We start from the raw sequence: 27,483 nt of genomic DNA on the forward strand, positions 1-27,483 counted from the left end.
CTAGGTTACTTAAAATACATGTACTATTAATGTAGTAGATGTAGTAATGTTCATACTATTATGAAAAATTTTATGTTTATTTCTTAATATACATGTATGTGTATTGAAAACTGTAGTATATAAAGCTATTATTTATATTTATAGGTAGATTCGGTATTTACTAAAACCAAACCAACTTTTTCAGTCATTTTCGATTTTGGTTCTATCGGTCTCGGTTACCAAAAGTCAGTTTACCAAACTTAAAATATCGGTTGGTATTCGGTCGGTTTAGTAATTACCAAACTAAGTGGCAGCCCTAGGTGAGGCACACATATCATAATGACACTTTATTCCATCAAAGACTTTTTTCTATAACATTCTCAAAAAAAAGAAAAAAAAAAAAAAGGAGAATATTTCTTCACCAATTAGCTTGTATTTTGTTTTGGGCTTGGGCCAGTGTGGAGGCAAGAAACTATGGGCTTCTGTGATCGATTCATTCATGCGGGGACATGTATCTTCGTTTTGCAGATCTAATTTTTGGAGCAGGCCTAGGTTGTATCCAAAGGAATCAAATAATGATAACAAAAAACTATCATAGCTTCAGATGGCACACGAGGTTCTGAAATCTGGTCTTCCTTGATTAATAATGATGATCTTATGATCCTATTTGTTTGGACAAGATATTGATAACGATCTCTTCAGGCTTATCATATCCACACAAATAGTAGTTTAGCATATAAATAATTATAGTAAAAATAAAAAAAATAAAAAGGAACATGGCAAGCACACCCATCCTACCGCAACTTAATTATAGGGACAATGATAAAAGAGGTCATTTTAAAGTGTGTTATGATAATTCAGATAACACAAATGTCCTCATGATACTTTAGGTCACTCCTTATCAATCTAACACTAAAAATAACAACAATTACGAAAACTGCCACTGGCAGCTCTCAGTCTCCCTCCCTCCCGTTACTGGAGCTCATCTAACCCTTGTCCATTCGAACACTCGACCCCTACCAAAATCTCTCTCTCTCTCTCAAATTCTCTGCATCTGGATTATCTGTTCGTTCGTGAAGCTCAGAAATCAATGGCTTCTTCTTCCTTGAGACCTTCGTCGACGACAACGACAGCGGCCGTGGCAAACAATGGCGGAGCTGGAAGTTCCGAGAGGCAACAACTCCATCCTGCTCGGTAAACAACGTCGTATGTTCCATCCAAGCTGGCGTCTTCCTCGAATTCATGGTTGAAAGAGGAGGCGGCGCCGATGTTGAGCGTGGAGGCTTCTGCCACAGGTTCGGAGGTGACTGTGGTCGCGGCGGTAGGCGCCGCGGTGCTGGGCCTGAGAGAATCATGAAGATCATGCCGGTTCAGAAGCAAACCGTTTTGGTTAGAGGGCTTCTTCTGGTAAGTAACGATCTCTCGCATGTAGATCTTGGTCATGGAAATCTTAGTTGTTATTCGTAGTTGAGTGATTGCTAATTCAATTGAATTGTGGTTGAAGACACCCTGGATTATCATGATTGATTGCTAGGCGTTTAGTTTGTATGATTGAGCTGAGGAAAGTAGCAATAGTTATGTGAATTAGGAGTCTGAATACTATAGTATTTGTTGTGAATGACTGAATGTTAGACGAGGAACCTGCTTCGCATTGCTATATTCAATATCACTGGGTATGATATTGATGCATTTTCTGCTCACTTCCTCAGTTCCTCTATCTCGGCCATGTTCCCCAACCCCGGTTGGCCGTCCCACAAGGTCTTCAACAAGACGTCGTGGACCGACTTCGATTACTGCAAAATCCCGCCAGGTCACTACTCTCCTTCATCACCAATCAATCAATCTATCCAATTCAGTTTGCTTCTAATTCTGAATACTAGCCCTTCTTTTTCACTTCTTGGCTGCATTCTGAACATGCATGTTGTTTATTTGATTATTATGTCTCTCTGTAAAGTTTGGCTTTTTCTATAGAGATAATCATAAATTACTGCCCAGCTTTAATTATGAGGCTCATGACTTTATCATCTAAAGCTTATGAAGCTATACCCTATGCTTTGTATAGAAGATCGAGGCTAGGCTTTCTGGCTTTCTATTTTTGGTGAAGCTTGTGACCCAAAATAGGCCTTGCTTTATATGGCAACGACAGCATGGATTTCTTACATTGCATAATGATATTAGTTTAGTGCTTTTAGATTTGGTCTATTTTTCCCAAATGCTTTTAGTAGGTACTATCTATAGCTGCTAGCACTCGATGAAGTTGTAGAAATGAAGTAATTATTCAAACTGGGAGCATATAACTTGTATTCAAATATCTCATAGCTACTGATTTTGGCATTTGATAATTCCAGGAATTGTAATTTCTGTTTTGTAGTTGTGTTGGTAAATTTCTATTGGTTCTTTGATGATAACTTGAATATATATCTGAGTGAGGCGGCTATCAAGGAGGAAAGACATGAGGCACGGTGCGCTAAAAAGGAATTGAAGGAACTTTACTGGGGTGAAGCGCAGCATGCTTAGAGAGTAGATTCTTAATTAATGAGGTGAAGACTCCTTTAATGTGATCTAAATGTTAATTTGAATTTCTTCTGCTTGCACTTATTTTAAGTTTGTAATTGAATGGTATACTAGGTCCTGTATTGATTTGAGTAGTTCTTTCAGAAATCTAGTCGTAAATGAGGTGTCATTTGCGCAGAGGATCATATGGTTTGTGTTTATGAGGTGTTTGTACGTTTTTCTTCTAGACTCATTGGATTTGGCATGAAAACTCATAAAGAACGTTTCAAAGTTTCCAAGTTCTTGAACTAATGAACTACTGTTGCTGATTTGAAATTTTTATAATTATGTTATTTGATGTTTCATGCCTTTTTCAAAGTTGGAATGTGATATTTAATAGATTATATTGCATTGACATTCTATTGAATTGGCTTTGTGTTTGATCTTATACACTATAATGCAGTTTTTGTCAAGTGGTTTTGTTGTGATGCTTTTTCATTATGATGGTAACGTTGATGAGTGGAAGCAATTTTAATGGAATGATCTTGTCATTTATGTGTCTGCAGTCAATCAAACAAAATGGTACACATGACTTATCTTCATGCCTTCAATCATTTCATTTGTATTAGAAGTTGGCTTATTTTAGATGCGTTTCTGAGTGATAGCTTTCTTGATGCCTAGGTGGTTCACAAAGCGTTTCTTACATCCTGATATAGTTGATCAATATAGTCGCATTCTTCTACAGGATGAGGACCTTGGAGTTGACAATTTCAATCCTCAACGGTACTGTAGCTGCATTTCCTTTTAGCAAATTTAGGATGCTTGCTTGCATTTGAACTACTGTAAAACTCTGTTGCTCAAACTCTATATTCTTCTTCTTCTACAACACTTCTAGGTATGTGTCCATTGTTCGAAAGGAAGGGCTTGAAATATCACAACCGGCACTTGATTTTTCCAAGACAGAGGTGAACTACATGGAGAAACTTTTAAAAGAGGAGGGGATTCAGAAGAAACTCAGCAAGGATATTTTGCAATATAAAGCTCATATAATCAAGATATTTGCGGAACATAGGTACAATTGGATCTCTGCAAATTTAGAGTTTTAGAAATTTGCCTAAGGCTTAATTAGGATGCAAGTCACTGGTGAATTGTAAACTCCAGTTTATTAAATAAATTAGCTTTTTGTATATTTTTATGATGTCACTGTTATGTTTAGTTTTCCTTAATAAAACATTACTTTTATAGATTTTTACAGCACATTCTAATTTTTGGCATCTTTTGAATTCAACAAGTCAATGTCACTGACCATGTCCAAGGTTGATCACAAGTCAGTAGACAAGTCACTGAACATGTCACTGGCAATTGCATATCACTTGTCAAGTTACTGTTATATTCATGTCACTGGTTAGGTCACATTGCATTTCACTGTAATACAAGTCACTGGCCAAGTCACATTGCATCATTGACCATGTCACTGTTATACACTTGTCACTGATCAAGTTACTGGCCAAGTCATATTGCATATATTCATAGTAATCTCCTCAAGGGAAATCTGGATGAGGAGATATCCCCTCAAGACCAATATGAGTGAGGAGTAATCTCCTTAAGAAAATCTGGATGATGAGATATCCCCGGCCTCAAGGAAAATTTGAGTGAGGAGTAAAATAATTCCCTAAAGGCTAATCTGTGTGAGAAGAAATCCTCTTAAGGCTAATATGGGTGAGGAGTAATCTCCTCAAGGGAAATCTGGGTGAGGAGATATCCCCTTAAAGAAAATTTGGGTGAAGAGTAAAGTAATTCCCTAAAGGCTAATTTGTGTGAGAATAAATCCTCTCAAAGCTAATATAGGTGAGGAGTATTGAGGAGATATCTAGGTGAGGAGATATCCTCTTAAAGAAAATTTGGGTGAGGAGTAAAGTAATTCCCTAAAGACGAATATGTGTGAGAAGAAATCCTCTCAAGGCTAATATGGGTGTGTGGAGAAATCACCTCAAAACCAATATGGGTGAGGAATAATCCTCTCGAGGTAAATCTAGGTGAGTAGAAATCTCCTCGAGAGGAATCTGGGTGAGGAGCAAGAATTGAACCAATTTACCTGTGAAAGTAATTTTGATCATGGTTAGTTACATGATCAGTTACATGTTCAGTTACATACATTGTAAGTTACATGGTCAGTTACATGATCAGTTACATAATCTGTGACATGAGGTTAACACACGTTGTCAATGAGTTAGCCTTTTCCAGTGACTTCTCTGGCCAATGACTTGTATAGCGACATGGCCAGTGACCACACTGACCAGTTTCATTATATGATCCTATAAAGTATGTATTTGAACTAGCAACACTTCCATTTTAGTAAAGCATACAACCTAAACAGCATTACACACATTCATTATCTCCACATAAATGTCTATGTTACTGTCCATGTGTCTGTATCAATTTTTGGCCAAGTCAGTGGCTAAGTCACTGTCAATCTCTAGCCAAGCCAAACCAAGTCCCTAGTTAGTGAGGTCACTACCCAAATTATTGTTAACCTCAAGTCATTGGCCAAGTCACAGTCATAAACATGTCACTGTCAATCGTTGTCCAAGTCACTGTTAACCTCAAGTCACTAGCAAAGTCACTGCCCATGTCAATGACAACGATCAGTTACATGTTCAATTACTTGGTCAGTTACATACATTGTAAGTGACATGGTCAGTTACATGATCAGTTACTTGGTCAGTTACATGATCAGTTACTTGGTCAGTTACATGTCACAGTCATGACCATGTCACTGATCACGTAACTGTTAAAGTCACTGTCAGTCACATGTTATTTGCCAAGTCACTGGCCAGGTCATATTGCATGTCACTGTTATACACACGTCACTGACCAAGTTACTGGCCAAATCACATTGCATGTCACTGACCATGTCATTATTATACACAGGTCACTGATCAAGTCACTGGCCAGTGAAGTCATTAGCGTGACCAAGTCTCTAGTTACGAAGCAACTCGAAGAAGCTAGAAGAATAAAAAAAAAAAAAAAAAAAGTGAAATTCTCATATAATCTTGAGATGAGAGCTCGTTTAAGAATCGCTCCTCATTTAAGAATAAAAAAAAAGAATTTGCATTTCAATTCATCGAGTTCTGCTTCATCAGCAGATTTTGGTAATTGGTCAGCGCTAAAGCTGCTTGTGCAGAGCCACTCAAACCTCCTCCCCTGGCCATGTGATGGTTGTTATTACCATTAGCTTATTCAATGTGTTCCTATCAGTTGGCATGCCCTGAACACTTGCTAACTGCTCCATTTCGTGCATCCTTTGCATCTGAAGCTTGGTTGCATTCGCATGTCGAGGATGAACCTGCAAGTCCTCTGTAATTTTCAGCAGAAGGTCAATCAAAGAAATCAATATAAAGAAATAGAATCAACAACTGAAACAAGCAACAAGCAAAACACAGGAGCTCACAAAAAGTTTGGCACAACAAAGAGGGAGGAAGGAAGTGAGAAAGAATCAATGAGAGCAAGAAATAAGTAGCCAAATACCAACTTCACCGCATTATATATCAAATACAAGAAACAAGAGCAACATTACTTCCTACAAGAAAGATGTGAAGACGACAACAAGCTAATTCCAATCAAGTCTAGATCCACCATGTCCAAAACCTCCATTAACTTAATTAAACATAATACTCAAGAAGCATGCCTATTAGCTCCAAATTGAACACTACAACTACTTCACCAGAAGATAGTTAACTCATAGAATGAGTAAATTAAAGCTACAAGCAATACCAAGCGGATATCAGGGGAAAAACCATATAATGGTTTGTTCAAGAATCTGTCTAAGATGGTGCCGGAATACAAATATACAACTAATTGAACAAGAAATTACTAAAAATATGCTCAACTCCATGCAAAGCAGCAGCAGAGAACTACAAAATGGAAAGAGGAATGAAAAACAGGAAAATACCAATTGGGCCAACTTTGTTTTCCTGGCAGAATTCGATCAAATCTTTCATGTTGTTCACAACCTCTTATATCTGTTAAAAGTTAGAAAGTTAGCAACTTAAATAAAATTCAAGTATAAAGATATACATGACATAAAAACTGAACATTATCTAACTCAACGATCACGTCCATGAATGCAATAAAATATACCTGCAAACACCTCACATATCTTTTAGAAAAGCCAAGTCATTCAGTGACTGCAACTCCAAACTCTTTGCGAGCTACCGCCCAGCTGGCAGAACCTTGAAGGAAACAAACAACATCAGTGAAGCCCTACTTCTTTATGAGGAGACATTAAAATTGAATACCAAACTGGTTGATCACCTCAAAAACTCACAAATTACTATTTGCTTGTAGATCCTGCTGAGAAACCCCATCAGATCCACTTTCAACAATTGTACTCTGGCACTTCTGTGCAACCTGAACCAACTGATTGACCTGGAAAATATCATGCCTTGTAAGTTCACCACATGAGTCTATACTTAACCTTATCTACTTGTTTCTTACGTCACAGCTCTATCTACTTAATTCATCGGTTTTCATCACTTAATTACACAGCACACTTGAAATTCTGGCATTAAGAGGCGCATATGTTTCTTTCAAAAACACAGAGAAATTATCAAAGTAAAATTTCAGAACTACAACAAAACATAACTTAAGATGGCTCATTAGAAAAAGCAAAGAACGAGACACTACCTTACCAAATTATTGCAATCACTATATCTCACATAGTCAATTTTCTCATCCAAGAACATACATGCAATCACTACCTTACCAAATTATTGCAATGTCACTACCTTACCAAATAACTAAAAACACAGAAACCAGATACACGTGAGAGTGAGGAAATAGATAACCAAGTCTAGTACTTCATTACACAAATCTATTTCCCCTCCAAGAACATGAATTTTAATAAAGATCACTTCTTAACCAGCAAACATGAATTGATCACTCTAATTTACAACTGAGTTCACTCCGTGTTCCATGTTTTCAAACTTTTTTCTCTTTAGTTGAACAGGTTTTCACATTAATAAACCAAACAAAGAAAGGAATTCAATTCATTAACTCAACCAAATTGGTGGCTGTGCAACGCAAAATTTGATTGTACTCCTTAGAATCTCTCTGATGGTGAAAACTAATTAACCTGGACCGAGATTTCGACTATTCATTTAGATCCAAATTACAAGTGTTTCTTGTGCAGAACATAAACAACATAATTTGTAAGCCAGATTTTCATTTGATGTATGCCAGCAGATCTAAACTCGAAATAGTGAAAGAAAATAGACGAATTACCTTGCAAGCCGGAATAGTGGACACCGAGGCCAAGCTAGTAGGCGTAGCCACTGATTGGTGTGAGATCTTAGACATTGAGATAACCTTACAATTCACTCCTACTCCAACAAAATAACAAAAAAAACTATGAAGATTTCACGCAAGAGTCGATGCAATCTACAAAAACAGATCGAAAATCCAAAAGCAGAAAATTCAAAGTCCAATACCACAAGTCGGGATCAGCAATCGGCGACGAATCAGAAGCACATGCGCCGACTATCACGGTTGCAACAAAGCACATTCACTGGAATCGAGCCGCCGCCGCCCTCCGATTCCGGAATCCAACGGGAATTGGAAATTTTTTGCTCCTTCCCTTGGTCTCTCTCCGAAATAGCCAAGAACAAGAGAGAGAAGATTTGAGCTCTAGGATTTTTTTTACTCTAAGGGCATAATGGGAATCAGAAAAATTTAAAACTGACCTTTTTTAACATTAATTCATTACTAATAAGGACTAAATTAGTATTATTAACAATTCATAATGGACATTTTTATCAAGTGGAAAACTAGGTGACATTTTTATCATTTCACACTTTAATGTGACCTTTTCCATCATTTCCCTTTAATTATAATTAATTAAGACATATTTTTTATGGCACAATGAGATAACTAATTATGATTTTTCCAACTAATACGGAAGAATTGTATTCACGGGGCAGAGACCAAAGTAGAAACAACAATGTTCATGGAAAAAAAAGTCATATCTGATACAACTTGATTGTCTCTTTAATCTTTATCCATCCCATTGGTTTAATTCCACCAACTTATCCACAATAAAACCAACATTTTCTGCAAATTGCAAGCCTTTTTTTTTTTTTTTCAAATTAATTTCGTAATTATCTTTTTCTTTTTTTCCTATGCTTCTTGTGATATATATGTTGGGGTGGGTGGTGGAGCCAAAAAGGATTGATACCCATGTCATCATCGTGTCAGACCAAAAATAAACGTTTCCTCAAAAGTCATGAATGGCCATCTATATATAATTCGATGTGGCACTACGTTTTCTTATACTTGATACTTTTCACCTTTGAAGTTTGAAGCAGTCACCCACCAGCTACAGAGACTGATCATGGCAGCTCGGAGGCTCTCATCTCTGTTGTCTCGTTCTTTCACTTCCGCTTCTTCCTTTTCTAAAGGTACGCTATATATATATATCAATTCAGTTCCGACTTGGTTTTCATTTGTTTCTGTTTTGGATGGATCAGAGTAGTTCTGTTATTTTGGAAACCACAGTGATCAAGAAAAATGTAGGTCAAACATTGAAGCTTTTCTGTGATATTTACATACATATATAGGTCAAAGATTGAAGCTTTTCTTATTAAGACAAAGATTGGAATTGGGTTGAGGGTTTTGGCATAAACATACAAAACCCATGTCGACATACAGCAGATTGAAGTCCCTTTTTTTTTTTCTTTTTTTTTACTGAGAAAAGTTCTGATTTTCATTTCAGTCATATCTTGCATAGGAAAGATTTACAGTGGTCATGAACGTTTTTGTTTGTCTCTCTTATTCGTCTTCTTGGTGCTATTATTTTGAAACCGATTGATCCATCACAATCACCAGTGTCCTGTTCTAATAATGTTATACGTCTCTGTATTACCTGCTTTTCTGATCCCTGAGATTTTGATAGTGACATTAATTTGTATGGACATGATTTCACATCTCCTGAGGGTCCCAGTTAATCTACTTGCTTGTTGTTTATGGTACCCCGTGTCTGTATGTTAAGACTTAAGGGCTAATCAAATTGAAGGCGAAGATATTTGAATGTCTTTTCTGCACTCTCTCTTTAATGAAAATTTTGAAGGAACAAGAAAAAATAATAACAAACAAAGGGGACATGTAAAAACACTCCTGACTTCTTTATTCTTTTTGGGATTTTTATCGACATTTATGATTCTCTATGTCACTTACTGGCTGATACTACATAGGGAGGCCTTCTTCTGTAAGTAGAGGAATTGGTAAATATAGCACTGCTGCTGCTGCTGCTGCTGCTGCTGCTGTTGAGGACCCAATCACTCCATCTGTTAAAGTAGATTACACTAAGCTTCTGATTAATGGACAGTTTGTAGATGCAGCGTCGGGTGAGTTTCTTCATTAATGGGAATGTAGTTGTCTGAAAAAAAGTATAATGACTTCTCAGACATTTGTGTTGTTTGAAATTGCACTCGTCTTAGTTCTTAACCTGTGATGCTTGCTTTGGCCTCAGGAAAAACATTTCCCACATTGGACCCTCGGACTGGGGATGTGATTGCTCATGTTGCTGAAGGCGATGCTGAAGATGTAAATCGGGCAGTTGCTGCTGCTAGAAAAGCATTTGACGAAGGACCATGGCCAAAGATGACAGCATATGTAAATATTCCTTGTTTTACTTGTTATTTAGTAGTGCTAACATGGAATGTGGAAGGTTTCAAATTCAGTGCTTTACTGAAGTTTTGCTTAAAAATCACCTTTTGTGCAGGAAAGATCTCGGGTCCTTTTCCGCTTTGCTGATTTGATTGAGAAGCATAATGACGAACTAGCGGCACTTGAGTCTTGGGATAATGGGAAGACATTTGAACAATCTGCTAAAATTGAGATACCAATGCTCGCACGTTTCTTTCGGTATTATGGTGGTATGGCTATTTTCTATGACACAACTGCACCTTATGCTCTGTGGCCTTTCAACAAAATTTTATGATCTAATGTGGTGGATATCCCTCAGGATATGCGGATAAGATTCATGGTCTCACTGTTCCAGCCGATGGACAATATCATGTTCAAACCTTGCATGAACCTATAGGTGTTGCAGGTCAGATTATTCCATGGAACTTCCCTCTTCTCATGTTTGCTTGGAAGGTTGCACCTGCTCTAGCATGTGGCAACACCATTCTTCTGAAGACAGCCGAGCAGACACCATTGTCTGCTCTCTATGCAGCACAGCTGTTGCATGAGGTACTCATTCAATAATCAAACTTTTCTGTCTCAATTTTCACAATAAGCTCATTTCCCAGTGTGTTTATTTCAATGTCGGTTTCCTTTGCTAGGTTTTATGTTCAGTCATTTCACTTTTACTTTTTACAGGCCGGACTGCCTCCAGGTGCTTTGAATGTAGTTTCTGGTTTTGGTCCAACTGCCGGTGCTGCAGTTGCTAGTCATATGGACATCGATAAGGTAAATTATGAATTGGCAATAAGTACATATGAATTATGACTTTTGCATTTATTTATTATATCTGCAATTACATATTAGCTCAAGCGTAACTTCTCTACACTCATGAGTTATGGTTAATAACCATGTTGTTTAAGGGTGTATGAGATTGCTGTGTCTTTGTATTGGGTTGAATGAATCCACAATCATAACTCCAGTTGATAACAATTAGCTACTTCTTTCTTTGAATATATGGATATCACATCTATGTGTGGATCATAATGGCATATGCTCGAGTGTTTTCAGTACAAGCTCCATACAATCTGGATTGATGAAGGAAAAAATTAAGCAGTTTAAACTAATAAACTTCATATGAGTTGATTCTGTTGAGGGATGGTTTCAATTAATTATATAGAGTTGATTGATATATAATTCTCCAACAACAAGGTTGTTTCTAGTTATCGTAGTGAAGAATGTTGAGATTCCTCGAGCTTTTAGACAATCTCAAAAAAATTTGCCAACAACAAGGACTGGATGGTTCATATGAATCATATCTGATTCGGAATCTCATTTTGTACTGTAGATAGAATCAACTCTTTCACTTTTAGCATATTAGAAATTTAAGATTATATGTTTCAAATAGTCTTTCAAAATAGTGCAGTCAAATAATAGAAGGGCTACTAGCATTCCAGCTTGCATTAATTTTTTACCCAAACATGCTTTGTCCGCTAAAGGTATTGGTGATCTGTTTGCAGGTTGCTTTTACTGGATCAACTGATACTGGTAAAATTGTACTTGAACTGGCTGCTAAAAGCAATCTTAAGACAGTAACTTTGGAGCTTGGTGGCAAATCTCCATTTATTGTATGTGAGGATGCTGATGTAGACAAGGCTGTTGAGTCGGCACATTCTGCTCTATTCTTTAATCAGGTATGTCTAAACATTGTATTTAGTTCTACAGACAATTGAAATGCATTCGTTGATATGTAAAAGAACGAAAAACCATGTGCTGATTACGTTACACCTCTTTTTGTAGGGACAATGTTGCTGTGCTGGTTCTCGTACTTTTGTACATGAACGTGTATATGATGAGTTTGTAGAGAAAGCAAAGGCACGTGCTGCGAAACGTGTAGTTGGTGATCCATTCAAAGGGGGCATTGAGCAAGGTCCTCAGGTAAATCAGTGTCAATTAGGCAGCAATTCTGTTACTCTATTTATGTGTTTAAGGTTTGAACTAAAACTTATATGTTTTCTAATGAATCAATGTGTTGCATCAAAGGGCATTTATGTTATACTGATTGAGGCTTACACATGTTAATCAGATTGATTCAGCCCAATTTGAGAAGATCCTGAAGTACATAGATTATGGTATTAAAGATGGAGCGACACTGGAAACAGGAGGAGAACGATTTGGCTCAAAAGGTTACTATATTAAGCCCACTGTATTCTCAAATGTGAAGGTATTATTCTACACTGCACCTCATACCACATTCACCTAGAATTCAAAAACTTGAATATTGTTGATCTAAACTTCATTGTCTCGTGGATTAGGATGACATGCGGATAGCAACGGATGAGATCTTTGGTCCAGTGCAGACCGTCTTGAAATTCAAGTAAGCAATAAATCAGGTTTTGGATCTTCTCTCTTTACGGCCCTGATATCAATACAACTAACATTATGGCTAATTGCAGGGAACTTGATGAGGTGATAAAGAGGGCAAACAATTCGCGCTATGGCCTTGCTGCAGGGGTCTTTACACAGAACATAGATACTGCAAACACATTGACACGCGCATTGCGGGCTGGTAGTGTATGGATCAACTGCTATGATGTGTTTGATGCTTCCATTCCTTTTGGAGGGTACAAGATGAGCGGAAATGGAAGAGAAAAGGGCATTTACGGCCTCAATAATTACTTGCAAGTCAAGGCTGTTGTCACGCCCCTCAAAAATCCAGCATGGCTGTAGTCTTAAAAGCTTTCCAAATTGTCAAAAATAAAGAGACAAGTAGAGAACCGAAGCTTGAATTTTAATGATGATGATGATGATGACCTTGCTCCTGTGTAATGAACTAGCTCAATTTATTTATGTCTGATTAATGGTTTAGTGAATTAAGAGTCTTGTGGTTTGGTCTCACAGTTTATCTATCGATCAATAGGCTAATCCAACAGCAACAAAGCAAGAAACAAAACTAATGAAGGAGGTTGTTATGTCATACTACATGATTTACTATGCTAATAGCTTCAATGTCAACATTAGGTACATGATTTAACAGGCTAACAGCTGTTTATTAGTTGGATTTTATGCATGGGTGGGTGAGAAGTGATCAATTAATGGCTGAATGCTTGTTTATTAACCAGACAATGACAGTTACATATTGCAGATCTGAGGACCTATGATATGGGCCCAATAAATCAATCTTAATTAGGTACACATGAACCAGATGAACATGTTGAATATTGAATATGAAATTGTATGTGGATCTTTGAATTAATTGTGTTCTAATTTGATGATCTTATAGAACTATCTGCACTCTGGTGGCATAACTTTAAACCTAGATGTATCTTTACAATAAGAGTAAAACATTAGCTTCCTTCTTGCCCAATCCATAGCACTAGCTTGTTGGTTAGTCAACTTCACAAACTCTGGTCCTTCAACTGGGTCCAAACTTGAAGGAGTCTTAGAACATGAAGAAGGAGAGGCACTGGGATTGGATATGCAACCGCTCATCTCCATTTCTGCAAATGAAACTGTAAATGGTGCGTTCTTATAGTTGACTGGGTACTTTCCTCCATGTGTTGCCCACTCTGATCCATCCCATATTGTTGCGTAAACAGACATCGGTTTTGATGGGTAGAATGTGCTGCTATGCTGAAACTCTCTCACTGGGATGTTGTCCACTAGAAACCTGAAATTTTACGAAACTTTTAGAATTCGCTAAGTCTGATTAATCTAACTGATACATATTGTATATCAGTTAGTTTTCTTTTCTTCTTACACTGTGTGATGGTTGTTCCAGATGATGGTGTACTGATGGTGCTGTGTTGTTGGGTCAAACCAGAGGTAAAATTTCTCCTCTCTTCCTGTGTTGACACTCCCATTTGCATACACATTTGTTTGGATGACCCATTCATTTCTCTCGTCATGGCCTAATAGCTCTATGTCTATTTCATCATGATTGTGGGGGAAAACATCTGCATTAGACAACTGAAAGCGAAAAAATCCATGCATTAATTATTGAAATTATTTCAGTGAATGAGACCTCTACTTAATTTAACATGCATATATATACAACAATAAAAAATAGTTAAACATATGCATATGTACTTACATAGAAAGCTACTACAACTCCAGAAGAGTCTCCAGGAGGCAGCTTGATAGCAGCACTGAAGAATCCATAGTGATATTTGTTTACTGATGCCAAACCAGAACCTGCATATTGAAGCAAAACAAAGGACTAAAGCTTAGATATGAATGAACTCGGAAACGCTATGACTTAAAGTCATCAGGGTACTATTGAGTAACTTCACCTGAGATTTTGTCAAGAGCAAGAGTGGCCATGGATCCATTACCAGTCACCTGAACATTCGAGCCTCCAAAAGCTTTCGAAAACACATTAGTAATCGAGACATGAGGGAAAACATCAGTTAGCCGCGGCACGCTTGGACTTGTGTAGCGTCTATTGCGTGAAGAGGCCAATACTGAATTCATACACAAGACCAGAAGACACAAGAAGACTAGTTTTTCTTGCAAAAATGCCATGCTAAATGTATTAGAATATGGCTGAGGGAACAATGCTTCAAGTTGTTGGTATTTATTGTGAGGTTTTAGAGAGGTTCATAGTCATAATTCATAATCTTGCTTAGTTGTATATTAGCTGTCTGGCTCTATATCTTTCTAGTACGAAAGCTCTTTTATTAGGAGTTTTAAATTTTGCAAGGCACAAGATAGCATCAGAAAGCTCATCATGTGGTGAGACTTTGAGAGGTTTGGTTCACCTTGTAGGGTTGCCTAAAAGTGATCGAGGACATGCATGATTTGGACACTCTTTCACTTAAATGGTTGATGGGTTAATTTCCTATCAGAATGTCCTTTGATCAATTAATTGCACCATTCAATTCTAGATGTGGTCCTTGAAACCAGAAGGGATTGAAGTGCAATTGACCACCCTAAACAATATAAAGCTCTAATACGATACAATGTGTGACAATCACTCGATTCCAAAATCTTAAGCTGTCAGAAAATGAGCCAACAATGTATATCAAACTTACGAAAAACACAAGAAAACGGGATATTACAAACTCATATGCATTCTAGTTCATCTAATACGCATAATTTGCTGAGGATTACACAAGGATTCTGGCTTGCCAAAGAACAATATGACCAGAATGGCAGAATCCCTTAACAAATTGAACAGATTTGCCAGAAGTGTTGTAGCTGGCTGAGATAGGTGTATGATAGGACAGTGAACATGTTGTGACATATATAAAAGGCCCAACAAGTTGCCTGGAAGTGTATGGGACTAAGGGGAAGTCACTTTTTATTTGACCAAAAATTTCAGAATTTGATAGATGTGAAGCTATAATTGCAGAGAGGGGGATTAATATTCCTGCAAATCTAAGCCAGGCTGTTACATACTATGATGGGTAGGACCAAGATCACTATGTGCCAAATACTGTTGGAATTGGGAGGCTGCTAGGAAGAAGAAGAAGCCAACCAGTCTGATTTCCTACTTGCACAAATGGTCAAATATTCTATAATTGCCTTTGTCTCTAAAGCCCACATATTCTTAGGGACCCCACTTTGGTGAACCGAACCCGCTTTCTCATTTTTGGGCTTAACCTAATGGAATTATAGGCCCATTTTTCCTTTACTTGAGCTGTAGTGGGTGAACAATAGGCTCATTTACATTCCTTTTGGGCTAAACATAAGTGACTTCGAATAAATAATTAGGCGTAACAATAGGCTCATTAAATTGTGGTCAGGCCTACCAATTATACTAAAGTCTCAAGACCAGCCCAAACCAAAGCAAAGCCCACATATTCTTAGTGGGGCTGACTTTGGCGGACGGAAATAATTATAATAAATCTTGCTTTCATATTTCGGGCTTAGCGTAATGGAATCATAGGCCCATTTTTTCTTGTACATTCCTATTAGGCCAACCATAACTCCATAAGTAGACTTTGAGCCCATCTATTGTTGTGGTGTGACAATAGGCCCATCTAGTCAGACCGTATAATTAAGTTACATCATGAGCTCCCACCCGAGCCAAAAAAACTCCCGAAGTTGAAAGTTGGTTAGATTAGTCACTATTTGTTGTACACCTTACATAATGAGATGATCTAACAGATTTCGATTATGAAATTTCAATATTGAGTACGTTGTTGTCAAAGCTTGTTGAAAATTTTCGGTCTAAATCAAAGAATGATATTGAGTACATTGTTATGCAAAGGTTGAATTTCATTATTTTGTCTAAGCCGAAGTATTGGGTCCATTATTATTCTCCATGGTCATTGACCACAAAGGAAGGATACATCGATGCTCTTGTAAACCTTCCTCCTAAGACGTTACCCCATCATCCAACCTTGACTCTACATAATTTAAGAGAGAATAAAAATAATTACTCAATTTCTCATGAATAATTTGACTTTCTAAAAGAAAATGTAATAATTGCTCAACAAAAAAAAAAATTCACGCGACTTCCTCCTAATAATTCAGTGTCGGCTACCTCCATTCACGAACTTTCTACTTTCCACCTGCACGAGCCCATCCCATAATCCTCGCGCTACGTGTCACTCTGTACATTGCCCCAACCCCCAAATGAGAAACTCCCAACGAAGCCGCAATTCCCACATCCTCGCCACGTGTCCCTCAGTCAATAGCAATCCTCGTTACTTGGATCCCGCACACCAGCAAACCCAATAGTAGCCCACCACATGTCTCCATACTTCTCTACCACGTGTCCTCAACCTCATCGCCTATATATACATCTCGAACGCCTCCCCTAAAATTCAAACACAAACGAACGAAACAAAAAACTTTCCTAATCCAAAAATCTTCTTTCAATGATCTTTGGATTAACCTCGGGTCGTCGGATCCTAACCTACCCGGCGGTTCATCCCTGCGAAGCCATAGCTCCGGAGACGCTTCTGATCTCACTCATCGCTCTCACCCACAACATTTGCTCTTACAAATCCAAATTCATCGCCAGCAACAAGCGAAACGCTTTGGAAGCAATCCGCCAAATCGGAGTGATTCGGGTTTTTTTGGAAGAAGAGATCCAGGCCGCGTTGCCGGGTCTTCCGGATTCGACCGTCTTGAGCTTCTCGGAGCTCCATTTGGCTTTCCAGAAGCTTCAGTACTTGCTGGAAGACTGTACCCGGGACGACGCCCGGCTATGGATGCTGATGAATTCGGAGCGGGTTGCGAACCAGTTCCGGGTCTTGATTCGGGCCATGGCGACGGCTCTCGATGTTCTGCCTCTTGATGGCATCCACGTGGCAGTTGAGGTGAAGGAGCAGGTCGAATTGGTGATGAGGCAAGCGCGGCGGGTGAGGTTCGAAGTTGACCCGGAAGATAAACGGGTCGTCGAGGCGGTTAAGAAAGTTTTGATCGGGTTCGAGAAACGGGTCGACCCGGATAGGAGTGAGCTGAAGCGGGTACTTGATCATGTTGGGATTCGAAGATGGAGTAGGTGCGAGAAGGAGGTGAGATTTTTGGAATCTGAAATTGGGTTTGAGAATCTGAGAGAGGTGGGGTTGCTGAGCGGCCTGAAGGGGTTGTTGTGCTACTGCCGGTGCGTCATGTTGGGGACTGTGGACGGGTTACCCGGCCCGCGACCCGAGCCCAGTAGCCGCAGCGAGCTGGTGAGTTGCCTGAATTTGGAAGATTTCCGGTGTCCGATATCGCTGGAGATAATGACGGATCCGGTGACGATCGGGACGGGTCACAGCTACGACCGGAGCTCCATTATGAAGTGGTTCAGAGCTGGAAAGCCGATTTGTCCGAAAACAGGGGAGAAAATGAAGAGCATGGAGGTGGTGCCTAATTTGGCACTGAAGAGGTTGATTCAGCAGTACTGCAATGAGAATGGGATTCCGTTTGGCGATTCGGGTCGTCGGAATCGCGACATTGGGAGGAGTACAGTTGCAGGCAGCTTGGCGGCTGAGGGAGCAATGAAAATGGTGGCGGAGTTTCTCTGTGGAGGTGTTGGGACTGGATCGAATAAGGCTGCTTATGAGATTCGGCTTCTTTCGAAAACAAGCATTTTTAACAGGTCTTGTTTGGTGGAAGCTGGAGTGGTGCCGCATTTGTTGAAGCTGTTGGCTTCTGCAGATTCGGAGACTCAAGAGAATGCAGTTGCAGGGTTGTTGAATCTGTCCAAGCATTCGAAAGGGAAAGCTGTGATTGTTGAAAATGGCGGTGTGCATTTGGTTGTGGATGTTCTGAAGGAGGGTCTCAAAGTTGAGGCTTGCCAGCATGCTGCTGGTACATTGTTTTATCTTGCTTCGATTGACGAGTACCGGATATTGATCGGAGAAAACCCGAGGGCCATACCGGCTTTGAGGGAGCTGATCAAGAACGGTTCTGATCGAGGCAAGAAGAATGCATTGGTTGCTATATTCGGCCTGCTTACACACCCTGCAAATCATAGAAGGGTGTTAGCAGCTGGGGTGGTTCCTTTGCTGTTTGAGATACTGACGTCTTTTGACAGTGAAGTTCTTGTGACAGATTCTCTAGCGATTCTCGCAACTCTGGCTGAGAAACCCGAGGGAGCAGTTGCAATTTCGCGTTGCAAGGCTTTGGATTCGATTGTGGGGATTCTGAATTCTTCGACTTCAAGGGTGGCCAAGGAGTTCTGTGTGTCTTTGTTGCTGGCTCTTTGTGCAAATGGTGGCCACAATGTGGTTGCTCTTTTGGTTAAGAGCCCTTCTCTTATGGGATGTTTGTATTCCCAACTTAGTGAAGGCACATCTAGAGCAAGCAAAAGGGCCAGTGCTCTCATCAAGGTCCTCCATGAATTCCATGAAACAAGATCGTCTGGTCCAGTCACTCGGGTTCTTCCACAGGAGCGATTTGTTCACGTTAGGTAGCCCAACATTTTTATGGGTGTACTTGACACAATTGATTCTTTGCCGGCCTGTAAATTCAGGGTCTTTTGTGTAGATAAGTGTGTTTGTATATCTAGTTTAATTCATTATTAGCTCGGTTTTTTTAAGAGCTAATAACTGTATGATCAGCTTCTGCTTTTTTGAAAGAAGCTTTGTACAGAAGGATTATGTTACATTGTAATTATTCATTTTCTATGAATGAACAATAATTGGCGCGATACCTTTCCATTACTGAAAATCATACAGGGTTGTTTCAATATACAATAACTATCTGATAAGATTTCTTTTGTTTAAAGTCAGGACTTGGTGCTTTCTGCTAGGCTTTTTCTTCGATTTCAAGTCTTGATTGGTGCAGCACGAGAAAATGACTACATTTGTGTGGAGATATGTAGTGCCTTTTCTAGTCTTGATACCACCTCCTCCATGCGTGGTCTTTGTTGCTTTAGTCCTGTGCATGACAAAGCTAGTTTGACTATAATTTCAAAGGCTGCAACCGAGTACTCCCTGTTAAGTTTGGGATCAGCAAACTCCATAACATCACCGCCTTTTGTGAGACCCCTGGCCTGAAGAGCAAAGACATGAAACAGAAGAGGAATCAGTGACATGAACAGGTTAGTTTTTCAGAAATGTGGAAGATATCAACTTTCTCACTATCTTATTAAGAGACATTGGTGTGTTGGAATTCAGATTGATAACCCTGCGCCCTGAGATAAGTTGCAGAAGAACTATCCCGAAACTGTAGACATCTCCTGAAGCATTTACATGGTGATTCTTTCGGTACTCAGGATCAACATAACCAAATGTTCCTCTCACTTCGGAGCTCACATAGGACTGCCCCACGTCCATAACTTTAGATAACCCAAAGTCGGACAGTTTTGCTTGAAAGTTGGCAGTGATGAGTATGTTTGTTGGCTGCAAATAAGAATTGTGGCAAGAAAAATTGCTTGAAGAAAAGAGAGCAGGATAGAAAAGCAGAAGATGAAGCAGATAGATAGGACAGGCTTTACCTTGACATCACGGTGAACAATGCAGCCTTGCGGAAAAGTGTGAAGAAACCAAAGACCCCTTGCACTATCAATTGCAATCTCAAGTCTCTGAATCCATGGTAGACTTCTATCTTTTCCTGTAATCATCTTTCAGTTGGCCATGAAAATGGTAAAGAAAATGCTTCGAGAATGGAAATGGAAACATACCAAATAGCCACTCCGAGAGGTTCCCATTGTGGCACAATTCATACACCAGGAAACATTCTTCTGTATCTACGCAATGTCCAAGTAATGCTACAAGGTTTGGATGTCTAACATGTGAAAGGCTTGTCACTTCTCTGACGAATGTCTCGATGGATACATATCCATCATTGATTATGTGCTTGACTGCAACCTCAAGCCCATTTAAGAGTACACCTTTGTATACCTTTCCTGGAATATTATCAGAATGGCATCAGTTCTGTAACAAAGGTTCCTATTTCAACTAATCTTATGTTATTTTTAGTTTTCACGGCAAAGGGCAAACCTTCTAGTGTCTGATGGTCTCAAAAAGTTCAATTCTTAGTGAGTTATCTTCCATTCTATGCCAATAACAAAAGTATAAACATCGAATCAAAAATGTTCTCACCAGCTCCACCTTGGCCAATGAAGTTCGATGCATTTAAATTGTCGGTTGCTGCATAAATGTGTTTAGTTGATATTTTGAGGCTGGATTCTTGAGTCAGTGAATCATTTGGATCTGTCCAGTTAAACAACAAGGTTTAACATCAATTCACTAATGCTAGGTTTCAAGTAAAATTTGAAATTTCTGGAGAAACATACCATCTTCTTTTTCATATTTTGCAGTTGAAAAGATCTCTACTGGCTTCTTTTTCTTGCATAAGGTCCACATACTTATTGCTAATATTACAGTAATTCCTGCTAGACCACCAGATAGAATCCAAAGACCTGACAATCGATCTCAAAAAAATTAATTAAGACTACTGAGAAACAAATCTGCTGGAAACTTCTTACAATTTTGAACTCAACATATATGGCTATGAATTGTGATTTACCATTGTTATGTGACTTATGTCTAAATATTACCTGTCTTCAGTTTTAGAAAGCTGCTTTTTGGTTTTTTCTGCCGCTGATCTGCAATGGAAGCAAACGCAATCTCTTAGCTGGAGTTTAAGTAACATAAATGAACAAGTCATCTTTAGACTGAGATTGGCATGTGCCTACCTCCGGAATCTGAAAGTACATGATTTCCAAGGCATTGATAAACTGCTTGAACCCAATTCTTGTCATGAATCCTGTTGCTAGTTAAAGACACCAAAACTGCAAAACCACAAATAGTGGCTTCAACTTTTGATGACTCCCTACTATCTGATGATGCAATAATCTCTTCCCACTTTCGCAAACAAGAACTGCAAGCCTGATCAGATATTCCAGCTGTCCCCAGAAGTTTACAGTCTTCACCTAAATCTTGCAATGTGCTACCTAGATTATGAACAACATCTAGTTTAGTATAGTCAGAGCAGCCACCACCTCCACTCGTTAGCTTATCAATTCCACAACTGAAAACATCACTTTTGATACTCTTCATCAAATCTAAGCAGTTTTCCTGCCCTGTTGAATTTAAGAAGAGCTGTCTACCAGTGTGGTTTGCCCTGCGTCCCAAGGCAGATAGGTAGTCATCAAAAGCTGCTCCGCAATTACAATTACTGACAAACCCTCCCCAAGTGCCTGCTTCACAACTTGAGCTACTCCAAGATGAAGATTGTTGAATATCAAGGACACATACTGCACCAGGGGCTTGTGAGACAACAAAATTCAAGGCAGTGAGGAACACAAGGACTAGAATCAAAAGGGGTGGTACTCGTCTGTACTTCATTTGACTATAACTACAGAAAATCGAGATGAGTCTAGCCATGGCTGCAGTCCTAGCTGAGACAAGTAGAGAATAAACAAGAGGTAGATACCAGAATTATGCCCTCCTTCAGCCGGCCAAGAAGACTATCTAGCAATGTCTTCTCTCCGAAAGTATGTGCTTCTGTAGAGAAGGGAGTGATGCTCAAAATTTTGAACTAGGTCCAAAGAATCTCTGAAATGTTTACAGAACCTACAAAGGAAATGAAGATGGTATAGGGATCATAGGCATGGAATATGGAATTCGGTCATATATATCAAGGAGAATAGTTTTGTGCACAACAGACGGCTGTGACATATAATTTACTCATTCAATTTAATGCAAGTACTTGAGATGCCATTAGAGGAGAGGGTTTGGAGTTATTTGGAATTTGGAATGTGTACAAGGCAAATGGCTGTAGAAGAGGCCATATAGCTGTTCTAATGTCTTTATAGTAGATTATGCAGGCCAGTTTCAGTCATGGACTCATGGTCGCAATAAAACTATATTATTTAAGAACCAACGCCACCGTTATATATAGAACATTTTTATTGAATTTTTAAAGGGTAAATTCCTCCTATGGTACCTGAGGTATTGCTACTTGGACAGTTTGATACCCGATGTATTAAAGGGGACAGTTTGGTACCTGAAGTTAGACTTTGTTTGACACTTTGGTACTTCTGTTAATTTTTCTGTTAAATGTAAGGATAAAATTGACATTTAGAATATATGTATAAAAACATAATAAAAAAACATGAGTTTGTGGGTTGATTTTCTTCATAATTTTATAGGTATGAATTAATGCTTATGGGTTATGTTGAAGGTGAAATATTCGAATTTTATGTTTAAGAAATATAATAATCATATAGTGAACATCCATGAGAGTACTCCATTGAAACTAGTCTCGTACAACTAAATTTTTTTAAACATAAAATTCAATTATGTCAACTTTAACATAACTCAAAAGCATTAATTCATTTTCATTTTCTCCTAAATGACCCAAAAAATGATGAAGACCTAAAATAATACCAAATAATATCATCGCATTGTGTTTATGAAGAGGAGGAAAAATAAGTGGATTCATAGAGAATAGTACAAAAAAAATATCTGATTATTATATTTCTTTAACATAAAATTCGAATATTTCACCTTCAACATAACTCATAAACATCAATTCATACCTATAAAATTATGAAGAACGGCAATCAACCCACAAACTCATGTTTTTTTATTATGTTTTTATACATATATTCTAAATGTCAATTTTATCCTTACATTTAACAGAAAAATTAACAGAAGTACCAAAGTGTCAAACATAGTCTAACTTCAGGTACCAAACTGTCCCCTTTAATACATCGGGTATCAAACTGTCCAAGTAGCAATACCTCAGGTACCATAGGAGGAATTTACCCAACAGGTAATGCCGAATCTTGAAACCTCAAAGAGATTGTGAGGTTAAAGGTAGAGACATGCAAATAAGATAAAATGCTGGTATATTACTCCTGCTGCTTATGTCTCATTGGAGTAAAAATTTATGTCAGGAAGAAGTAAGAATACAAGAGACTTAACCTTGCAATCGGATTAGGGCTAAACAGCTTTTGATCATTGTATTGGTGCCCTGAGACAAAGATGCTGCGTCCAAGGCGAAGATTCTTGACTTTAGTATCTATGAAAGAAGTTTGGATCATGGCCCTTGATGCTGGTATCATGCATTGACAATGATATCATTTTTCATCGTAAAACAATTTCTAATGTAAGAAACACTTTGTAGAAGCCGCACTTCCCAAAATAATATATATTGTAAAACTGGATTTTGTTGGGTCTGCTTCTATTTCTGGTTTGACTCTTGATTACAACTACCAATTACCAAAAGGCCAAACATGATGCCCTTCTCAAATGTTGGCCATTGCAAATGAGGAAAGTGCTTACAATCCATTATTCCATTTCAAGACTAGAGCAAAGTCTTCGACCTGTCATAATGGTCCCAACTGAATACCAAGAATGGGTTTTTTCACAAAGACATAAATCCAACAGTTTAGCTTCAAAACAAGAAGCACAGTTAGAATTGTCGGCTGGACTCCTTTATTGCTAGCTCATCCAACTTCTTTAAGTAACATATCCGAGGTTCTTTTTAAGTGTATTAATTGGATCTATAAATGGTTCGGATTTGATCCAGTTCGGATCCGTGGTTATTGGATGAGTTTAGATTGAAAATTTGATCCGTTAATGGTCCGGATTCGTTAATCCGTTTATTTAGCAAATCAAACATGGATTTAGGTTGATCCGATCTGTTAATGATCCGGTCCATTTTTATAAATATTTAATATTATTTTTTTATGAATACAATACTTTACTCACCTTAGTGTATTGTTCTAAGGAGTAATTTGATTATTTAATTCAACATTCGGTGATGCTTTTCATCCATTTGAAGTTTTATGGAGTATCATGATAGAAAAATTAGTATTATTATTTAAAATCTAAGAATATCCATTATAATATCAGTGAGCTGTGACATGTTAATAAGTTATAATTCTAACATTGTAAAGGTCATGGTTTCAATTCTTACTTATATATGTAAGGTTTGGACTAGTGGATCGAATATCCATTAATTCGCCGAGTATGGATTTAGATCAAGTTGTTAACGATCCACCGGATTATCGGATCGGATCGGGTTGAATTTTGTTGTTACTAAACAAATTCGAATTTAGGTCGATCCGCTCTAAACTCGATCTATTTACAGATCTCGTGTTAATGGATTTAATGCAACGCTATGTTAGTGTGGACAAATTTCATGTAACGATGGACCACATTTAAATGGTGAATTATTAGTTTATCATTGTATTAGTACATAAGCCACGACAAGAGGTTCAGTAGATGCACCGGATCCTCTTACGAGAACGTTAAAGATGTGAAACTCTCACATCCAGTTCGAATGCTGGGTTTGCTTAGTATAACGGATGTGAAAGCTGATCTACATTATGTGTCAATACACTCGAACAATTTCTCTAAATGTCATAAAAAAAAAAAAATCAATTTCTCTAAATGAGTGCTTTTAGAGTTTTAGAGAACAAGTGGAGGTAAGAAGCCAAACCTTCTGATTTGGGCAGATCCCTGCAAAGTTTCAAACTTCAAAAGGCACATGTTTTTACTTTATTGGTTGGCCTCTCCTTCACTCTAGACTCTAGACTCAATTATTATTGGCTCAACAGCCACAAAACGACACCGCTTCACTCTTTGCCCACTCCCACCAAGACTTTAGACTTCCATCACCACCAGAATATCTTCATCAAAATCTCAACAGAAACCAAACCCAAGATTCAAGCTTTCACCTTTTCTAGCTGACTCTCATCCAACGTAGAAACCCATTGAGAAACTTGACCCAATTCCCGATGGGTTTCGCCGCCAAAACCCCCGAAGAAAACTCCGAATCGAGTCTCCTCCTCCCCACCACCACCACCACCCCCACCCCCGACGGCGCCGCCGCACCCAATAGAGTCCCAAACGACCCTTTCCATCTGACCTACATCATCTACTTCACTCTGGGCCTCGGCTACCTCCTCCCATGGAACGCTTTCATCACAGCCGTTGATTACTTCACCTACCTCTACCCCGACGCCAGCGTCGACCGTATATTCTCCGTCGCGTACATGCTCGTCGGCCTCGTCGTCCTTCTGATCATCGTCTTCTACGCCCAGAAGTCCGACGCCTACGTCCGGATCAACGTCGGCCTCGCCCTGTTTGTGGTGTCGCTGCTCATCGTGCCGGTGCTGGACTTGGTCTACATCCAGGGCCGGGTCGGGTTGTACTCCGGGTTTTACGTCACGGTTGCCGCGGTTGCGCTTTCGGGTCTGGCTGATGCTCTGGTCCAAGGCTCGCTGATCGGCGCGGCGGGTGAGTTGCCTGAGAAGTATATGCAGGCCATTGTGGCTGGCACTGCTGGTTCAGGTAACAACAAACAAAGCTGATTTTCTTAATTTGCTTTCGGTCTATAAGTAAGTGTTGGATTTACTCCATTTTGTTATCAAAGTATAATCAAAAGTGGTCGCTATGAAATGAATTGCTTAATGATGTCTAACAGACTCTAGTTTATAACTTTATGGAAGTTTTGGGTCTAAAATGTGGGTGTGGTTTAAAATACAGGAGTGCTTGTTTCGTTTTTGAGAATCCTAACCAAGGCTGTATATCCGCAAACCGGTGAGGGACTGAGGAAAAGTGCAAATCTCTACTTTGCTGTGGGGATAGTAGTTATGGTCATATGCATTGTTTTCTACAATGTGGCACCGAGGATTCCGGTTATGAAGTACTATGCAGAGTTGAAGATTCAGACTATAAATGAGGAGAAAGAATTGAAAGGTCCTCTGACGGGGTCTGTGTTGAGATCGACTCTGTGGGGTGTAGTTGGGAGTGTCAAGTGGTATGGTATTGGCGTTCTGCTTATCTACATTGTGACTTTGGCAATATTTCCAGGGTATATTACCGAAGATGTGCACTCTGATCTTCTCAAGGATTGGTACGCGGTCATCCTTATTACTGGTTACAATGTGTTTGATCTGGTTGGCAAGACTCTGACTTCAGTATATCTCCTTGAAAATTCCAAGGTTGCAATTGGCGGCACAGTGGCCAGATTGCTATTCTTTCCTCTGTTCTATGGGTGCTTGCACGGCCCGGCATTCTTCAGAACAGAGATTCCAGTGACAATACTGACTTGCCTTTTGGGCCTTACTAATGGCTACTTGACGAGTGTGTTGATGATTTTGGCTCCCAAAGTTGTCCAATTACAACATGCCGAGACTGCAGGGATTGTGATTGTCTTGTTCTTGGTTGTGGGTTTGGCTGCCGGTTCACTTGTATCTTGGTTTTGGGTCATCTGATCTTAAGCAAACTGTATTATCTTCAAGACTCGGACCTACTGTTGGTGCCACATAACTAACACAGTTGCGAATGGGAGTTTAATTTCACTTTCTTAACTTTTTATTCTCCTTCTGTACATCTGTGTTAACTCAATATTTTCTTGTTTTTATTGAATGTAAATGGTTGATCTTTGAGTTAGGAGATTCTGGATGTTGCTTTACTTATGCTATCGAGGGGCAACTAATATCTATGCTGACTTAGCTGTTAAGCCAAACTACCATCAAGCAGCAAAGATTACCCATCTAATTTGAAATTAAAAGGAACCTTTTTTGGACATTTGTCAGCAGAAATGATCAATTGCCACCGAAGTTGCGTCGTCAAAATTGATAAATGTGTCAATGACTTCGTTTTGGATGGATGGGTCCAAAACAGACCCAAAGAAAACAAGAACCAAGTTATAGAACTACAGACTTTCCTACATCTAGGAACTATATTTCATCGGCAAAGTTTTTTTTTTTTGATACGAAAAGACTAACAAAACAAGCTAAAAGGAGGCTCCTCTAGAGCAGCCTGCGCCAAACAGATCAAAGCTAATAGCTGAATTAACACTCGAGGGAAAGTGACTGGTCCAAGAAATGAGCTCGTCCGATCCATGGCCTATGGAGGCAAGGGCATTTGCCACAAAATTAGCTTCCCGTAAAGTGTGGGTGACAACGACTGAATTGAAGTT

At 38.9% G+C, this 27,483-nt stretch overlaps 6 protein-coding genes and 1 long non-coding RNA gene across 15 annotated transcripts; 4 read left to right on the forward strand and 3 right to left on the reverse strand.

The window, feature by feature from the left end:
- Window positions 1-946: 946 nt before the first annotated feature.
- LOC133712721 (uncharacterized) lies at window positions 947-3,719 on the forward strand. Of its 4 annotated transcripts, none has more exons than XR_009847568.1 (6): window positions 947-1,386; window positions 1,689-1,789; window positions 2,328-2,519; window positions 2,936-3,054; window positions 3,154-3,255; window positions 3,368-3,719. XR_009847568.1 is itself a non-coding variant. In XM_062138821.1 (3 exons), exons 1-3 carry the CDS (start codon window positions 2,515-2,517, stop codon window positions 3,576-3,578), a joined length of 318 nt encoding a protein of 105 aa, XP_061994805.1. In that variant the 5' UTR covers window positions 1,570-2,514; the 3' UTR covers window positions 3,579-3,719. The 4 variants fall into 4 exon arrangements, 1 of the variants encoding a protein (XP_061994805.1); XR_009847569.1 differs by having other exon boundaries at window positions 2,351-2,519; XR_009847567.1 differs by having other exon boundaries at window positions 1,689-2,519.
- Window positions 3,720-5,102: 1,383 nt separating this feature from the next.
- Window positions 5,103-8,344, reverse strand: LOC133712601 (uncharacterized). 2 transcript variants are annotated; one of them, XR_009847499.1, is made up of 6 exons: window positions 7,962-8,344; window positions 7,756-7,853; window positions 6,800-6,900; window positions 6,613-6,704; window positions 6,425-6,494; window positions 5,103-5,829 (listed from the first exon to the last, which is right to left on the reverse strand). It is a non-coding gene; the product is annotated as an uncharacterized LOC133712601 (long non-coding RNA). The 2 variants fall into 2 exon arrangements; XR_009847498.1 differs by having other exon boundaries at window positions 6,787-6,900.
- A 426-nt stretch (window positions 8,345-8,770) lies between these two features.
- Window positions 8,771-13,025, forward strand: LOC133709200 (aldehyde dehydrogenase family 2 member B7, mitochondrial-like). Its single transcript, XM_062134863.1, has 11 exons — window positions 8,771-8,927; window positions 9,720-9,872; window positions 9,998-10,140; window positions 10,250-10,403; window positions 10,493-10,722; window positions 10,852-10,941; window positions 11,673-11,846; window positions 11,953-12,090; window positions 12,239-12,376; window positions 12,468-12,529; window positions 12,609-13,025. The coding sequence occupies exons 1-11, from the start codon at window positions 8,861-8,863 to the stop codon at window positions 12,880-12,882; spliced, it is 1,623 nt and encodes a 540-aa protein (XP_061990847.1). The 5' UTR covers window positions 8,771-8,860; the 3' UTR covers window positions 12,883-13,025.
- Window positions 13,026-13,237: 212 nt separating this feature from the next.
- Window positions 13,238-14,706, reverse strand: LOC133709201 (probable xyloglucan endotransglucosylase/hydrolase protein 33). Its single transcript, XM_062134864.1, has 4 exons — window positions 14,445-14,706; window positions 14,246-14,346; window positions 13,913-14,121; window positions 13,238-13,822 (listed from the first exon to the last, which is right to left on the reverse strand). The coding sequence occupies exons 1-4, from the start codon at window positions 14,674-14,676 to the stop codon at window positions 13,438-13,440; spliced, it is 927 nt and encodes a 308-aa protein (XP_061990848.1). The 5' UTR covers window positions 14,677-14,706; the 3' UTR covers window positions 13,238-13,437.
- Window positions 14,707-16,931: 2,225 nt separating this feature from the next.
- On the forward strand, window positions 16,932-19,243 carry LOC133709320 (U-box domain-containing protein 19-like). The gene has a single exon (XM_062135021.1). The coding sequence runs from the start codon at window positions 16,980-16,982 to the stop codon at window positions 19,005-19,007; it is 2,028 nt and encodes a 675-aa protein (XP_061991005.1). The 5' UTR covers window positions 16,932-16,979; the 3' UTR covers window positions 19,008-19,243.
- A 150-nt stretch (window positions 19,244-19,393) lies between these two features.
- Window positions 19,394-23,141, reverse strand: LOC133709321 (probable serine/threonine-protein kinase PBL22). Of its 5 annotated transcripts, none has more exons than XM_062135025.1 (9): window positions 21,650-23,139; window positions 21,236-21,493; window positions 21,098-21,145; window positions 20,834-20,959; window positions 20,640-20,750; window positions 20,219-20,443; window positions 20,033-20,148; window positions 19,677-19,937; window positions 19,394-19,588 (listed from the first exon to the last, which is right to left on the reverse strand). In XM_062135025.1, exons 1-9 carry the CDS (start codon window positions 21,924-21,926, stop codon window positions 19,394-19,396), a joined length of 1,617 nt encoding a protein of 538 aa, XP_061991009.1. In that variant the 5' UTR covers window positions 21,927-23,139. The 5 variants fall into 5 exon arrangements, with proteins under 5 accessions (XP_061991009.1, XP_061991010.1, XP_061991007.1 ...); XM_062135026.1 differs by having other exon boundaries at window positions 21,236-21,808; window positions 21,976-23,136; XM_062135023.1 differs by having other exon boundaries at window positions 19,722-19,937; window positions 21,236-23,141.
- A 2,007-nt stretch (window positions 23,142-25,148) lies between these two features.
- LOC133709432 (equilibrative nucleotide transporter 1) lies at window positions 25,149-26,954 on the forward strand. Its single transcript, XM_062135170.1, has 2 exons — window positions 25,149-25,847; window positions 26,043-26,954. Exons 1-2 carry the CDS (start codon window positions 25,292-25,294, stop codon window positions 26,771-26,773), a joined length of 1,287 nt encoding a protein of 428 aa, XP_061991154.1. The 5' UTR covers window positions 25,149-25,291; the 3' UTR covers window positions 26,774-26,954.
- The last annotated feature ends 529 nt before the right edge of the window (window positions 26,955-27,483 follow it).

The sequence above is a fragment of the Rosa rugosa genome, chromosome 5 (genome assembly GCF_958449725.1).
Source record: "Rosa rugosa chromosome 5, drRosRugo1.1, whole genome shotgun sequence".
Lineage (NCBI taxonomy): Eukaryota > Viridiplantae > Streptophyta > Magnoliopsida > Rosales > Rosaceae > Rosa > Rosa rugosa.

Excerpts from the sequence above, each read along its gene's own strand:
- LOC133712721 (XM_062138821.1), top strand. Across the intron at positions 3,256-3,367 it reads GACAATTTCAATCCTCAACG|GTATGTGTCCATTGTTCGAA; the intron begins GTACTGTAGCTG and ends CAACACTTCTAG.
- LOC133709200 (XM_062134863.1), top strand. The coding sequence starts at position 8,861 with ATGGCAGCTCGGAGGCTCTCATCTCTGTTGTCTCGTTCTTTCACTTCC. Across the intron at positions 10,723-10,851 it reads CAGCACAGCTGTTGCATGAG|GCCGGACTGCCTCCAGGTGC; the intron begins GTACTCATTCAA and ends TACTTTTTACAG. Across the intron at positions 12,530-12,608 it reads CAGACCGTCTTGAAATTCAA|GGAACTTGATGAGGTGATAA; the intron begins GTAAGCAATAAA and ends GGCTAATTGCAG.
- LOC133709201 (XM_062134864.1), bottom strand. The coding sequence starts at position 14,676 with ATGGCATTTTTGCAAGAAAAACTAGTCTTCTTGTGTCTTCTGGTCTTG. Across the intron at positions 14,122-14,245 it reads GAGTTGTAGTAGCTTTCTAT|TTGTCTAATGCAGATGTTTT; the intron begins GTAAGTACATAT and ends TTTCGCTTTCAG. Across the intron at positions 13,823-13,912 it reads TGGAACAACCATCACACAGT|GTTTCTAGTGGACAACATCC; the intron begins GTAAGAAGAAAA and ends GTAAAATTTCAG.
- LOC133709320 (XM_062135021.1), top strand. The coding sequence starts at position 16,980 with ATGATCTTTGGATTAACCTCGGGTCGTCGGATCCTAACCTACCCGGCG.
- LOC133709321 (XM_062135022.1), bottom strand. The coding sequence starts at position 21,926 with ATGGCTAGACTCATCTCGATTTTCTGTAGTTATAGTCAAATGAAGTAC. Across the intron at positions 20,751-20,833 it reads AAAATATGAAAAAGAAGATG|ATCCAAATGATTCACTGACT; the intron begins GTATGTTTCTCC and ends TTAACTGGACAG. Across the intron at positions 20,444-20,639 it reads CATTGGCCAAGGTGGAGCTG|GAAAGGTATACAAAGGTGTA; the intron begins GTGAGAACATTT and ends ATAATATTCCAG.
- LOC133709432 (XM_062135170.1), top strand. The coding sequence starts at position 25,292 with ATGGGTTTCGCCGCCAAAACCCCCGAAGAAAACTCCGAATCGAGTCTC. Across the intron at positions 25,848-26,042 it reads GGCTGGCACTGCTGGTTCAG|GAGTGCTTGTTTCGTTTTTG; the intron begins GTAACAACAAAC and ends TTTAAAATACAG.